Genomic DNA, 16,107 nt, shown 5'->3' on the forward strand with positions numbered 1-16,107 from the left:
AATCATTGACCTCATAACTAGTCATCTATGTTAATCAACCCAGTTATGAGTTAAAACAAAAGTACCGTCCCACGGTCTTTTCAAACTACTCCTGTGTACTAGACTTTACTACTCAGAATCAGAAGATTTCATATCAATTTTCATTAGTTATAAAACTCTTATGCTTCTTGTATAAGGAACAAAATTAACAAATACTCTAATGTCAACACTGAATGACTTTCTAACTCTTACCTTTCTTCTCTTTAAAAAAAAAATCCTTTTTTATGTTTGCTGAATATTAAAAGAAAGAAAAATACTATGTCAGTTGTTCGGGTTCATATAAGACCTAATTGCCTCATATACTCTAATTTTGCCACCAGTTTACAATTAGCATGCATTTCTCATGCATGAGTTGACCCAATTACATAACAAATTTTGCCTTTGGGGATTTCTCTTGACTGCTTGTCTTCTGCCCACCATACAACTCAATTTCACACCGTCAGCACCCTGAACACAGCCACAGTCAGCCTCTGTCAGAATGATTTATTTAAATTACAAACAGAGACCAGATCCCTAGATAGCGTCCCTACCCTCATGATCACCCTTACACTCAACATAACTTTGAATCAAATCTTTTAATAGTTCATAGATACTGCTATTCAATTATTAGGCCATGTTTACCTCCAATAATCTAATATTTTAAAGCTGACTCACAGAGTCTCTGGGAATGCAGTCAGCAGTATCTACTTGAGCTTATTAATGGGTATATAATTTATTTTGCATTCTAAGAAGTCAGTGAGAAATTATGTAGCCGCATCAATAAAACTAAAAGTAATTACATTTCAATATTAAATTACAGAGAGACTCTTTTTTCCATAATGTTTTTTTCTTTTTAAAAAAAAAAAGGCTTTGATCTTAGCTTTTCTTGTCAAGCAAATAAGAGTTTCTTAGGAATGGGTATGTGAAATTGAAAATAGTAGTAAAGAAGGTATTTAGGAAACAGAATAGATAACTAAAATTGTAAATACTGACAGGGTAAGGGAAAGAATATAGAGCAGGTGAAAACACTTTCGTCTGTGTTGTCAGTGATCTAAGAAAAGGGTGTTCCAAAGATTTCCCCTGACGCTAACACACACGGGCACACCCGCACATATATGCAGAATGCATAATTCTTTCCCCTGTGAATCAAGGACAGGAACAAATCTTGACAAATCATATAATGATACACTTACTATTTCAGTCAGTCTGTATAATACAAGATTTGTCATCTGGGTTTTTCTTTTCCTTCCTCTTTATATAATATTTCTCCATCACCTGAAATAAATCAGAAAATATGCATCTAGATTTTATCTACAGCACAAAGATTGTAAAAGTCTCTCAGAGATGGACTTTACCATTTTATTTCACAATTTACCCACAGACTGTCTCAGCTAATTGAAAGTGCAGCTTCTATTAGTGTATAAGCAGGCGGAATGAAACACATAAATAATCGTCTCAAGGATGGATGAGTGTTTCTGCCTTGCTTTCCTGCTGCTGGTTCCCTGAATGCACTACTTATAAACTTGAAGTTGGCAACCACCTGAATAAGAAACAGCCTTTAAAGGCTAGAGCTGTAAAGACAACGGGGGTGGGGGGAGGGGGAGTGTTATTCTCTTTTTTAAACAAAACTTTATTAGTAACAGTTTTCGAATATGTTTACCAAAAAAAAAATTTTTTTTTTTAAATGTCCAAAAGCACAGGGATTCCTCAATTCCTCTTAAGAAAGTTTTCCTAAAATGTCACTAAGTAAAAAAACATGGAGATGTACTAGGACATTTCTGCCATTTCTGAATTTATGTCCTAGAATTGGGTAGGGGGAGCAGACAATTAGACCTCTTCTGGAATTGCACGGAAAAAAAAATTTTACTTGGAAATCAGTTCTGTTTCTTTCCAACCATTCAGTAAATTCTGAAATCCTGCCTCTTTTCTTATTCTTTCTGCAGCTCTACTAAGTGAGTAATATAGCAGAAGGACTTTAAATTGTGGCATTTGATGATAAATCTCCCAGGTTCAATATCGTCAAAAGAAGGAAGTCAAGACTAAACCCATTCTCACCCCTTCATTACATACAATTTCAAATTTAGAGCTGTATTTTACCCAACAGCTCAGTAACATATGCAGACGGAGTGAACGTTTCCAAGTGATTTCAAATCCTGGACAAATGAATACGGGAGTGTCTGAAAAAATTTCACAGAACTGACACAGACACAAGCAATCAAAAATGTCCATCCATCCAGAACGTATTACCCAAAACACCCAGGAATTGTCATTAAATCCACCGTTTTATATCTTTATATTTTCTTTAGTCCAAAGGGGAATAAAGGCAGCCTAGAAAGATCCAGATGATATTCAAAGATAAAAGTCAAGTAAAAAAAATAAATAAATAAGAAAATGAAACAAATGAAAAAACAAAGGTTGCGAAGACCCTGACTTAGTTAATCCACCTACATCAATCTATATTAAACTCGGAGCTCAAATCTTATATCCCTCGTCATTTTCAGGATGAGTTCACTTCGTCCCAGCATCTCCAGCAGGAAGATTCTGGTGTCTGTCCAGTCTGGACATTTTCTCACCTACTTCCTCTCAAAACAGACACAATCCAGGACACTGCCAAAAATATCTGTCTGGATTTGGCCAATATATTTCAGTGTTTGGGTTTATCTGAAAATAATGTGGAAAAATGAACTAGCCAAAGTACCTCCTTGCAGATTAATCCAAGTTTCTTATAGAAAAAAAAAAAAAAGCATTGAGTAATATGGAAAACCCCGTGAGGTCACGGAAAAAGTTCATAAAGTTGCAGCCTTGTAAATGAATAATAAATTCACTAAACCTCAGAATATTTTACAGCTTCCTTTCTTCAAGAGTAAATCTCTAAGGTAATGTTATGAAATTTATATTTGTTACTGCTATCCAAACATTAGTAGGCCTCACCCTGGCTAAAAGAACTACTTGCAAGCCTGCTGTGGTTGCCCAAGAGCTCAGTAACATATGCAATTGCCACACACCCCCCCAAATCAATGTTATCTAAATTATATGCTTTTAAAAATCAGCATTATCTAAATTATAGGCTTAGTAACATAGATTTTTAAATGTAGATTTATACATACCTGTGTTACGAGAGAGAGTTTTTTTTTTTTTTTGCATAATTAATGATGGATCTGCAAACAGCCTCTGGTATTGATTGTATAAAATGTATATTCCTGCTAATGATAAAAGTTGGTGAAATGATCAGTTCTTTCTTTATCGAATATGAATCTTGACTTAATTTGAATATAAATTAAAAGGCTTACCTTTGAATCCACTGCAATCCTTATGTTAGCTGTCACGTGGATGTCTTAGGTAGTAATATTTAGTTCTTTTTGAAATAAATTCTGTGATAGTCGAAGACTGATAATACAATTTTGTTTTGTGCAGCATTATTTTTATTTATTTTTTTTAAGTTTCTCCAAAAAAAAAATCCAGGAAAGGAAATGCTACTGAATGTAACTGCCAGTAGAATATATTTCTAATTTATTTTTTTTTTTAGAGCAAAAATAGGTTTTCGATTTAAGGAAAGAATGGAGAGAAAGATGAGGAGAGAAATCTTCAGTATTCATGATTGGAGGGTTGTCGAGATAGAGTCGAAAAACTTAGGAACAAAACCTCTGAATCCTTAAAATTCAACCCTTTCTCTTCAAAGGAAAAAAAAGTCTTTACTAAAATAAAATGTCCATTTAAAGAGCAAAGAATGGATAAACCTTAGAGAATATGGGAAAACGAAGTGTTTACCTCTTCTCACTCCCTAAATGTTTTTTAGACATCATTCTGTTTTCGGAACTTTTGACAAATAAAATTATTTCTCGATTTATATACTACAATTCTATCTGCAAATTGTCACTCTATATATGATGAAGGCCAAGTATTAGTGAGTTTAAAACCATCTACTAATTAAACATTCCCTGGAAATTAAGGCTATATCACTTATAACATCTAGATATACAGTATGAATCCTGCATATGTGTGCATACTTTTATATCATATACACGGTTGTTGATTTTCATTCATATTTCCTCTTGGATATCTAATATCGAACCACTTTTTCTGAAAAAAAATCATTTTGAAAAATTTCATTTAATACTTTGGAAGAAACAATCACAGGCATGAATTTCAAAAATTAAGAATAGCTGTTTAAACACCTTTAATTTGTACTGAGTTAATACTTTTTGGTATTAGGCTCTAGATAATAGGCTTTGAACTTTTGCTAGTCTCAATTTTCTTTTTCAAAAAAATATATTACTGAACAAGACACAGCTTCCGAGTCCAAAGGAACTTCATATATAAATGTTTATTTCAAAAATTTGATGTAATATGTCATTTCAACAAATATGTAAAGTATGAAATCTTATATACACATAATTAGCGAATGTGAGCTTTCTCAAGATACTTGACCTTATATATGTATTTTTTGTATGCTTATCCACAGCAAGATAAATAATTGTCAGGCTTTTGAATTTAACTATGAAAGTCCCATTTTGGGAAAAAAAATCAAAAGCTAAGAACCATTCAATATGGAATAAGATGCTACATCACAATAACTTCTTTTAATAGCGATGACTGTATTTCTGAATATACCTTTAATTTATTTAATTAGACAGATTTATTTAGTAACTGTATTCAGTAAATCAATTTAATTATATAAGTTAAAAGTGTATTCAGAAATATAGTTATCGCTATTAAAGTGTTAGGCTCTAGATAACTGTGATGAAATCAAAGGGAAGGAATTTCACAAATGAACTTGGCATATTTTATGAGTACGCTGAGTACTGTTTGCATACTGTATAGCAACGAGAACACTTCTAAGCCGCCTAATGTCACTCTCTCATCCAAACACACAAGTTAGGGCTATTGCAACACTGAACAAACTGTCACCTACGTTACTGATTTGTTCCTGAGTCCTCTTCAGCCTCTGTAACTCAGGAGTGTCTGTAACGACGCTGAAGGCCCTTCCTTTGCTTTCTTCGAAATCTCTTTTGTACTTGACCTAAAAGGAGAGATGAAAGAAAGAAAGAAAAAGGAAAATAAACAGAGGAGTCACAAATCCCTCTCAGGATAGGTCTGGGCCAAAGAAGCTGCTAAAATTGGAGGCGATGCCTCCAGACACAGTTCTATCAGCAAGTGGCACAGTGAGAGGCAGCGGACCATAGCCAGACTGCCTGGTTTGTATCCCAGCAACACCACCCACTATGTGACCCAACGCAACTTACTTAACCACTCTGTGCCTTGGGCTCTAATCCATAAAATGGCATCGACAATAACAATATTTAAATAATGTAATTTAATAGACAGTAAGGATAGGACCAAATCTCCTAATACTCGTACCTGGACAATAGCAAGCAAGCAAGTGCTCTGTAATAGTTACTATTATTATCATCACCAATAGTTGCACTACTGCTAAAGAAAAAAAAAGAAAAAGAAAAGAAAGCTTAATCTTCTGCTTCTGTGTCCATCTGGTCAGTAACAAAGTATCATGTTGAGCCTGGTCTGTTCTATGGAGAAGGAAGACATACAAAATCATCCACAGCTAGCCTGGTCCTTACAAAGTTTTTATTCTATTTCATCAGGCAAAGCATGCAGACATGATTGTACAATGCGGTAATTGCTACATGTCAAGTATGTAAATGCTTATGGAAATATTTATGAAATAGGCCACACCTAGAGATTAAAAGACTTCAAGCACATGCCTTTGGCATACTGTGTGCTGAGGTACCTAAGATTTTTTTTCGGTATTTAAATTTACTTCTTTTCTAATTACAACCCAGTGAAGCTGAATTTTGCAGTTTACTCTAGGGACCAGAATAGCTAATGCTTAATCTTACTAGAGCCCAATCTTCTATTATTAGCATAATGATAATAGCTGTCACTCCAGTGAAATATTCTGCTTGTTAATGACTGAGCTGGGTACATCACTTTGACTGTTCTTATTTCTTTAAAGGCCTAAATAGCAAAAGAATATGGAAACACAGTTTTGATAGCCCATTTTACATTCATAATTATCAGCCTCAAATTAAAACTTAAATTAATAATTAACATTAGGGGTAGCTAATAAAAGTATGTTTCTGTAAGCGTAACTTTCAGTATAAATTTTAAAAGTTTCCTTAGCTGAGCATGGAATGATTGTTGAGTCATGTCTGTATTCAAATATTCATTTCTCTCAGGCACTATTGTCCTTGAGGCTACTGGGAGATTTCTTTTTACCAGAAAAGCTTAAAAGAAAAAAAAAAAAATTCCAGATGACAACAAATACACCAATCTAGATACTCACATCACTTTAAGCTTAAAAATACCTAATTTTCTCCACGTATTGTCATTTAAGTTTATAAAAGTACTAAAACCCTTACGTGAACTATTTCCATAAATTAAAGGTCAAATAAACCACATTATTTTTCTTCCATGGAAAATGCTGAATGAGATTAAACTTCTAACCCTCAATCTCCCAGCATGTGTGAAAATACACACACCGGTGTATTCTCAGTGTTTTATGCCTAACTAAGCAGGGAAGCCATTTAGCTTTGCTTGAAATAAGCACTAGGGCACAAAATAGTAATATAATAACAAAGATGACAAGGTTATAATAGCAATGAGCATGAAAAAAGTAGAGGAAAAAAATCTATAAACCAAGTTCTAACATCATTTACGCTGGTTCCAGAGAAGACACAATCACATATTTTTCTGTGATTAGTTGACTTTTTAATGGCAATTTCTAAAGAAAAAACTAAAAAGAAAAACCATTAAATCCCCAAATCATAGCTTTTGAGTAGATTACCATTTAACAGTCCTTTCCACATTCATAAGACGCATAAGGATCATGATTTGGGCTTGCACCAAGCGACTAGTTTTAAAGAGTATACGACCATCTCCATAAATGGTTTGCAGTGTTTCAGAAGATGTGTAATCTTTTTGTAATGGCGTGATCCATAACCAAGCCTCATATAGTCTAAGCACCAACTCACCCAATCTTTACTGCATACAGAGAGCCTTCGAGCCGGTAGTCAGTGTCTCTCTTTTCCATATTCCCACCCTCTTACATCCTAGCTCTTAGATCTACAACACATGAATCTTGGGGTCAAGGGCATAACCTTATTCATCTTTGTAATCTCAGAACCCAGGTTAGCACCTGGCCTACAAGAATTGATCAATAAATGATCAAGAAAGAGGAAGATGGAGGGAGAAGGGGAAAGGAAAAGAAGAGGGGTGGAAGGGAGGGAGGCCCCGTTCCAGAGGTAAGAGCGGAAGCTCATTTTCAGGGACTGGAAAATGAATCCATTTGACTGCAGCCTCTGGTGGACGACAAAGAGCCAGGAAATTAAGCTAAGAAATATAGATCTAGACTAGATTTGGAAAGAAATTGCTGGCCATAGTTCCTCACTCAGTCCATGTGGGGCACTGTAATAAAAATGCCATAGACTAAGCAGCTTATGAACAACAGAAATTTATCCCTCATAGTTCTGGAGGCTGGGAAGTCCAAGACCAAGGCCTGGGCAGACTCAGCATCTGGGAAAAGCCCACCTCCTGGTTTGCAGACTGCCCTCTTCCACCTTATGGAGTGGGAGGGGTCGGGGGGCTCTCCAGGGTCCCTTTTACAAGGGCACTAATCCCATCCATGAGGGCTCTACCTCCTTGACCTAATCACCTCCCAAAGGCTCCACCTCCTAATACAGTCACCTTGGGGATTAGGTCTCAACATGTGAATTTGGGCAGGGACGCAAACACTCAGACCATAGCAAGTGCTCTTGTATATTCATTTATTCAACATTAACTCAACAAGTATTCATTGAGCCTCACATAAGTTAGAAACTCCTGCTCTTTCCTCAGTAAAAATGCCTTCCTTTTCCCTTATGCTTCAGCATTGGATGTGAAATCATCATCATTTCTGATCTCTTATCTACTCTCCTGTTAAAAAGTATTTCATGATGATATTATGAATAATAACGGCAGTATTCTCAAAATGCCATGCTCTGGAAACTCCCCCTCAAATGTTCACTCACTCAATCCTTTGTTCATTCAACAAATGTTTATTGAGCACCTACCATGTGCCAAATATGGTTCCAGGGGTGGGAACAAGGCAGCAAAGAAAAGAGTCAGCAATCCCACCCCTCAGCGACCTCATATTAATAGTGGGAGAGACAGAAAAGACATAAGAAGTGGAATAAATGGTAAGAGAAAAATAAAGCTAGAAAGCAGTTGAGAAGGCTCAGGAATGCTGCCCTTTTAGATAGGGTGGTGGTCAGGGAAGTCCCCAATGAGATGGTGACATTTCAGTGAGACCTGAAGGAATCGAGAGCTGTATGCAGAGCAGCGACATGCCAGACTTCCGATTTAACAGCCTCTTCCTGGCCACTGTATTAACCCACTGGAGTGAGCAGGACAGAAGCAGGAGGCTAGTTAAGGGGTAGGCAATTTTGGTCCTTCTTTCCCAGCCATCCACTATTAAAGAATTGTCCAGGGTTGACAAAAGGCAGAAAGAGTCCTTGGGCCCAGCCAGCCTCAGACCACAACCTCACCGGCCAGGTGAGCTGCACACTCTTGTTGGAATAGGGCAGGAAGGACACAGGAGGAAGACTCAAGATGCCACTGTGAGTTCAGAAAAGTAATGCGGTCTTCGTTCCCTATGGGCTTATCCCTTCAAAGCTCAATAATGGCCCTTTGAAAATGCATTCTTAAAGTCAATGTAAGAAATATACACGATAGGCAATTTGATTGGCCATATTCTTCATGAGTAACTTAAAAATGCATTTCAAATATTAAGTGCTACCTGATATTGACATTCCTTATGTGTATGTATATGCATGTGTACACACACACATAAATATTGATCTTCCTGTACTACAGATTAGAAGCTAAAGCAAGAATCAAAAGTCTTGAATTCAAGCCCTAAATCTGTTCTTTGATCTTGATTCGTTCAATGTCTCTAACACTCCTGATCCTCAGCTATAAAATGGAAAAAGAAAAAAAAAATAGCAACATGCTACACAATGTATAGAGGATTAACAGAAATAACATGTGAAAACATCAAGCAAGGACACACCCTAATTAGGTCCTTAGCAAATACTAGCTTCCTCCTCTTACTACATTTCAAAAATGACCTTTGTTGCTTAAGTATGATCATGTCTGCCAAAGGGTGCATGCTCAGTGATATTTTATGTTTGGAGCCATCAGCAAGTAACATTCAGAAGTTCATACAGAGAGAGAGGCTGGAAACCAGGGTGGTTCTGGCCCAGTGGAAGAAAAAGTTTCACTGTAATAGAAAAAGAAGACTTTTAAAAAGCAAAATAGTGAGCAGAGTTGCAAACTGAATTATTTGCTAATCCTAAGATATAAGTTCTCTGCCCCAAATGCTGCACGTACATAATTATTACTATTATAACAATATAAATAAATGTAGAAAATGAAGAAGAAGACCATTCTTAGGCAGAAAGCCATTTCTTATGAAAGAAGCCAAGTGGAACCAGAGACTAGCAAATTGTTGAATGATGAACTAAAAGAAATTAAATAAGTTTGAGCAATAAGATGGATATAGCTCAGCAGCTCCAGCCCCAACTATGCTCTTCTCCAAAGAAACCCTTGACCGTGAACATGTCGAGAACAACCTGTTCATAATAACATTGTTTATATTATCAAAAAATTGGAAACAACCTAGATATCCATCCAGAGGAGAATGAACAAATTATTGTATCTTCCCACAGTGGGATATTAGCCAAGTGTGAAAATGCATTACAGCCCCGTGGATCCATATGGATGAATCTCAAAAACATTTGGATGAAGGGGGAAAAAAACCAAGGCATACATATAAACGTGGCAAATAAATGGGGGGAAAGGGACTTGATAAACATGACAACCATGGGAGATGTGAGATCTGCTTATGGAAGGGGAACTTCGTGGTGATGTTCAAGTTCATAAGATGGAGGGTAGATTGACACTTAAAACTTTCATGTACTTTCCATATATTCTTTTGTATTGATCAAATATTTGACAATCGTTTTCAAAGAAAGCGGGGACCGAGTTTTAAAACCCCACACGGGGAAGCTGAAGTACCAAAGAGTTAAACCAAAGTCATGAGCAGAATAGAAAAAAAAGACGAAAACCAGGAATTCCGTGGATATTTTCAGTCAGCTAAAGACAAGACTTGCGTTTTCCATAAATGACAAGTGATCGAGCCAGTGGACATCCCTGTGCGGAAAGTTAAATCAGTCTAACTCTAAAGTCTTCATTTTAATGAAGCTGTTTGACTATATTGGCAAACGCTGAATCAAAGCGAAAAGGCGGGAAAAGTAGAAATCGAGAGAGAGTGAGAGGGTGTTCCAAACGGGATCTCAAGTGAGAAAGAATTAGCAATAGCAGCAGTGCCGATCGAGGCAGACCAGACAGTGAAGAAGATTCCAGGGCCAGAGGAGTCAACAAAAGGAGAACAGCATTTAGCCTTGTCAGAATGTGTTTCACGGAAGCCTAAAATCTACAGACGTATTTACTACCGATTCATGTTATTCTCCTCTTTATCTCACACATTTAAAAGTCTCCACCCGATACAATGAGATCAATGACCAATTTTATTATCTTTCATGGCATGATGGATATTTTACGTTTATTCAAGGGGAGATTGTGCGGGTCACATCAGTCTGACCTGCAAAATTTATCACTCTGTTATGTACTATCTTGCATAGTTCAGTAGATGTTAAAGTACTGGAGAATGTGGACTATATGCTTCTTTCTATCCATCATGTTTTGCTTGGTGCTAAGTAAATATTAAAAGCTTCATAACTATTTTGTAATTGAATATCAGTTTTGTATTTTTTTAATGTCTAAAATGCAAAAATTGGCTAGTGTCACAACGCTAGATGGGAATTAAACAACCACAAAGGAGAATCTGATTAAGGGGTTTTTTTAAAGGTGAAGCTAATTTTAACACATGTTAAGTCGAATGACTCAAAAAAGCAAATTTGCTTTTTATAAATTAATGTCATAATTTGTAAGTTTATGGTTAATTAAAGAAAATTAAATTTTTAATTACCTTTTTAAACATAATTTCTAAGCATTAGAATAATTTTCATAGATTTCTAAACCTTAAATTAGCCTTTCACTGCATTCGCAGGGGTACTTACTGATATTTACGGATTTGTCAGTTTTCTATGTATATTCACAATCCAATTTTATCAGATTTGGACTGCCTTTACTTTTAACTGAATTGTTTTCAGTTAAAAAACACTAACGTCTCAATTTGGTTTGAAATGAATACTCTGAATACATAATAAAACATATCTTAATTAATTTCTCAATAAGCTAATTAAATATCACCCCTAAGACTTACTTAAATGTAGCTTAGATGTTAACGGTGCAGGCTCAGAATTTGACAAATTTGGCTCTCACTTCATCTCTTATTAGCTGTGTGGTCTCAGGCAAGTTATTTACTTAATCTCTCTAAGCCTCAGTTTCTTTGTGTACAAAATAAGCATAACTGTACTACCGTATAGATAGCCCTTCTATGAGAATTAAGTGAGATGACAATAATAATGCCTGACACCTATTGACTGTCTACTACGTCCCAGGCACTGCACTGAAAACATCTAGAGAATATATCTTGCCACAGAAGCCAGCACTGTGCCTCCTACCTTGGGAGTTAAAGTCTTCTGGAACAAAAGAATATAAATCAATGAAATAAAAATTAAAATATATTTTACCTGCATTATCTTTACACAAATCCTAGTAGGTATGCATTTTAAAGCCCATTTTACTGACAAAGGAAGGGAGTTTGAGGAAGTGACAGAGCAAATAGGGAACAGAAGTCTCTCTCTGCCATGTCCCCAGAGATTACCTTTCAATTTACCAGACGATGAAAAAAAAAAAAATGCCAAAATGAAAAATACCAAGATGAACACAAATAAGATATAAATAATGTCCTGTAAAAAGAGAGGAAAGTGAGACCAACCAAATATTTCGAAGTAGAGGATTCCAGAAGACCTACGTAACTGAAAATTGTAGCTAATTCATTTTCTATAATGGGAACTGTTGACGTCACAAAAGGGACAAAAATTATCACCCACGAAAAAGTTTAACACAGTTCACACTTTTCATTCAAAACGTGTTCTCGGGTGCTTCTTTTGAACAAAATGAATGTTTAAATATTTGATTAATAAGGATCAGGCCGGAGGGGAAAAGGCCATTGACAAATTGTAGTATTGGTGAAAATATTGATTCAAAGCAAAAAATCTTATCTACATGGATAAAGAAAATTGGGGCTGAAACTATATACAACTATTGCATATTTTCACTAAGAATTTCACAATAGAAAAAATGTAACTAATGCACCAAATTCTGCCTATGAGTTATAAATTACTCTGGAGAGTAAATTAAGTTTTTGGTGATGATGATTAACTTCTTCGGGAAACTAAAGTATCATCCAATCAACTATCTGGGTATTACAGAGGCAAAAAAAAAAAATTAATATTCTAATACCTGATGTAGTCCTGAAGAGTAATTGGCTCGTAGAGCCTAACTATTGCTGATTTATGTGGCAGTGTTACTTTTTAAATAACATTTAATAATTCAGATGGTTAATGAATTTTGATTTCTGGACACGTGTTCTCTCAACTATTAATCCTTTAAAGAAAGCCAGCCTCATCCCATTACATGATTATGATTTTTAAATATAAATTGCCTAATTCACACGCAGAATGGAATACACCGAAATTATTTTGAATCAGAAGATATCGTGCAAGGTTAAATTAAGGAGAAGATAATAAATTACGACAGGGAACATTCCTGTGTGCATGGTCTTAATTATAAAGTATTAAGAAATGGGTCCTTTCCAGTTAGAAAAAAAAAATAGGGAATTAGTAATTTAGAAAAGAAAGCTACATCCAAACTTCAGTGAAGAAAAGAAATAAAGATAAAATCGAGAAGCAAGCAAATGTAAACAAACAGCTGAACTAACATAAAACAGTCATCAAAGTGAAAATAACCTGTCCTTCATCTCAGAGAGTCACAGCCGATGAAGGTGACAGATGATTCCTTTCTTACATATGCCTGCTCCCTAACAGATTGATAATGTCATTAAAATTGGTCCTAACGACCCCCTACACCTGCGATGGCATTATCCGTCAGGTGACACCGACTGTTTTTCTATAAGAAAACGTGCTTCTTCCACTCTACAAAACTAAAAAAAGGAAAATAAAAGCTGTAACAGAAAAAAAATGCAAAAGAACAAATCGAAATGCATTATACTTAATATACACAAAAATGACAGTGAAATTAGCTTCCATGATCGATGACTTTCACCACACAGAAAAACCCATGGATCTCAGCCAAGGCATTTTAATCAAAAAAAAAAAAAAAAAAAAAAAAAAAAATTAAAGATTAAATCCTTACCACAAAACGTTATTTAAAACATAAATCTCCTAGAAATTTCTACAGGTTATTAACATATCTATGGTACAGCTAGAAACTTATACTAATTCAGGTCTTCCACAGGGAAGAAACTACTAAGAAATAAATAGGTTGGAAGTGTTGAAGAATAAAGTGAAGAATTATGGCTTCTCAGGCTTCTTAGTTAACACTGAGAGCTTCGCGTTGATTACAGGTGTCAGTTTTGAGAAATGCTGGCTTGCTGCCTCCCTGCTATGTATCAGCAGCTTTGATTTATTAAAGAGCTACAAGACATCAGACGTTACACTGGGCCTTTGACAGACTAACTCACTTTATCTTCAAAACTACTCTGTAAAAGAGATATCCATTTTACCATTTTTTTACGTATGAGAAATATAGTGGAAATCTATTGTTTGGCCTACCCAAAACCTCCTTTCTTCTGGAAAGATTCCCACGCCTCACTCCCTCCATTTAGGTTTTCTCAAGAGGCGCCATTTTCCAGCATGACCCCACTTCCTTCACCACCACTGACCAGCCCAAACAGAGTCAGTCATCTGGCCTAAGCTAGTCCAGGTCAAGATGCTTGGGGGATTTGGGAATTGGAACCCAAAGTGTAGAGTGAGTCTCTCCCTCTGGTAACAAAACTCTAAGATTTAAAACTTGGGAACTATTGACAGTCAGGTCTGCCACTACCCGAATACTGAAAGGCAGATGTATCTCACCTGTCAAAGAGAGAATCCTGGCCTAGTGGCACTTGAGTCCTGATCCCCACAGTTCCTGAAGCCCAAACAGACACATTCCTGCCCTTGGATTTTTATACTCTAATATCCTCCAAAAATTACCATTTTGTTCAAGTTGACAAGGGTTGGGTTCTTTGTCCTTTGCAGCCAAACATCCTAATTAATATAGGAAACTGCAGTTTAGTGGTTAAGACACAGGCTAGCTAGCATCACCATCTGGTGGATGGTAGAGTCAGAATTCAAACCCAGATCTATCTTGAAAGACTCTGTTCCCTCTACCCTACCATGCTACAAGACAGTAATTCAAACACTTTGTAAACTTCAAAGACCTTCACTTAGATCGAAATGTAATTTTAGTGAAAATATACCATTATTTCTTTTTAAAAAATAGATTTTATTTTATTTTTCATTTATTTAATTTTATTTTTTAGGCGAGGCAACCCTTGGTTGACCTCACAGATTGCAAGGACCTTGTCAGCTTACCATCCTTTATTTATTTATTTTTTTTTATTTTTCAACGCCTACAGCACCTGGTCTTCCTAGGTGGTCTCCGATCCAAGTACTAACTAGGCACCAACTCTGCTTAGCTTCCAAGATCAGATGGGATCGGGCTTGTTCAGGGTAGCATGACCGTAGACAAAGATTAGATTTTAAACAATAGTGCAAATGAGATCTTGAATAATTTTAAATTGTCTTATGTGTTACATACATTAGCCAGTATTGGATATTTAAAGGTTACACACACTACCAATTGCACACTCAGTAGGTAGGTGTTCATCAAATGAGTGCGTGAAAAACTAAAATAACTACTTTGAAATTAAACTTTAAAATGATTACCATCCTCAAGCACCAACTTAGAAAAGTCTGTAATTTATTCAGTATTTTCACTTTTAAATTAACTCTGATTTCCAACATGAAAAATTAGATACTAAATTATTTAAGAAAATCCCAAAGTTTAACTTACCATTATAATTAGAAAAACTACTTCATAGGCCTACACATCGATTAATATATTATCTTGGCTGCATTTCCATGAAGTTTCATGATTCAGTATAATTTCATGGTGCTACAGGTACAATTACTACATGGTTTGTTCCCTGGCTGACTGACTGATAAGTCTCCCCTTTGATCCAAAGACACCAACAGGGTCTAGTAAGTCCATTTCCCAAAAGAACAAAGGTTCTCTCTTTTCTCTCCAGAATAAACCTCTCAAGGAGCAATTGTATTTCTTCTTTGCAATGTGGAAATAAAGAAGAACTGGCTTTTATAGTTACTAAGAGAAAGAAGAAAGAAATGTAACTCTAAAAGTAATAGTAGTGGAAGAGAGGAGTCGGTTTGGGTTGACGTGGAGAAGTGTTTTCACGTCTCTTAATAATCCTATCTTTGGGATGTTGTCCGCCTGAGCGCATGAACGTCTCACTCGTACATTTCACAGTCCGTGAGAGCACAGCCATTTGAGAAACAGAAATCCATGGGCCTTGCCAACGAGCCAGGTGGTTGCAGCGTTTGAAAAGCATCTGGTCTGAGTTTTCTCTTTGTCAGCAGCAACAGTGCGTCAGTAGCAAGAGCTATTCTAGAGATCGTGTATGTTTTGTTGCTTTAAATAAACTCAAACCAAACTACCCTGAATATAAATTCATTATTTCTTTGAATTGTGTTAACAGAGTATGAGACACCTGTCAAGATGAGTCACACCTGAACACCTGCATCCATCTTGCAGGGTCACAAAACTAAGTGAGAAAATACCAGCAGTATGTCCACAGCTCCGGTAGCATCTCTTGGTCATATTAACCTTTAATGGGGTAACTCCTACCCAACCTACCACTGGCAAAATGAGGAATTTTCTGCTGAGGTAGATGCCAAAGCAAAGTTATATATTCAATGCGAGCTGTGAAGAGATTTAGATATTGGGAAAGCTCAGAGGTACTGTTATTCAGTCAATCAACCAATCAAG

General features: G+C 36.0%; 1 protein-coding gene and 1 pseudogene across 3 annotated transcripts in view; both read right to left on the minus strand.

The window, feature by feature from the left end:
• Positions 1–1,258: 1,258 nt before the first annotated feature.
• LOC120614661 (LIM zinc-binding domain-containing Nebulette-like) overlaps positions 1,259–16,107 on the minus strand; it is a 164,561-nt gene continuing 149,712 nt past the window's right edge. Inside the window, exons 4-7 of one of the 3 annotated variants that reach the window (XM_039877521.1) lie at positions 4,931–5,038; positions 3,309–4,098; positions 3,126–3,221; positions 1,259–1,293 (exon numbers count right to left, since the gene is read on the minus strand). In XM_039877521.1, the coding sequence (XP_039733455.1) occupies positions 4,033–4,098; positions 4,931–5,038 (174 nt within the window). In that variant the 3' untranslated portion in view covers positions 1,259–1,293; positions 3,126–3,221; positions 3,309–4,032. Of the gene's footprint in view, positions 1,294–2,438; positions 3,222–3,308; positions 4,099–4,930; positions 5,039–16,107 lie in introns of those variants that run through there. The other 2 variants (XM_039877522.1, XM_039877523.1) reach the window with 2 other exon arrangements.
• On the minus strand, positions 14,672–14,791 carry LOC120614730 (uncharacterized; annotated as a pseudogene).

The sequence above is a fragment of the Pteropus medius genome, unplaced genomic scaffold (genome assembly GCF_902729225.1).
Source record: "Pteropus medius unplaced genomic scaffold, Ma_sr-lr_union100, whole genome shotgun sequence".
In the NCBI taxonomy this organism is placed as follows: Eukaryota; Metazoa; Chordata; class Mammalia; order Chiroptera; family Pteropodidae; genus Pteropus; species Pteropus medius.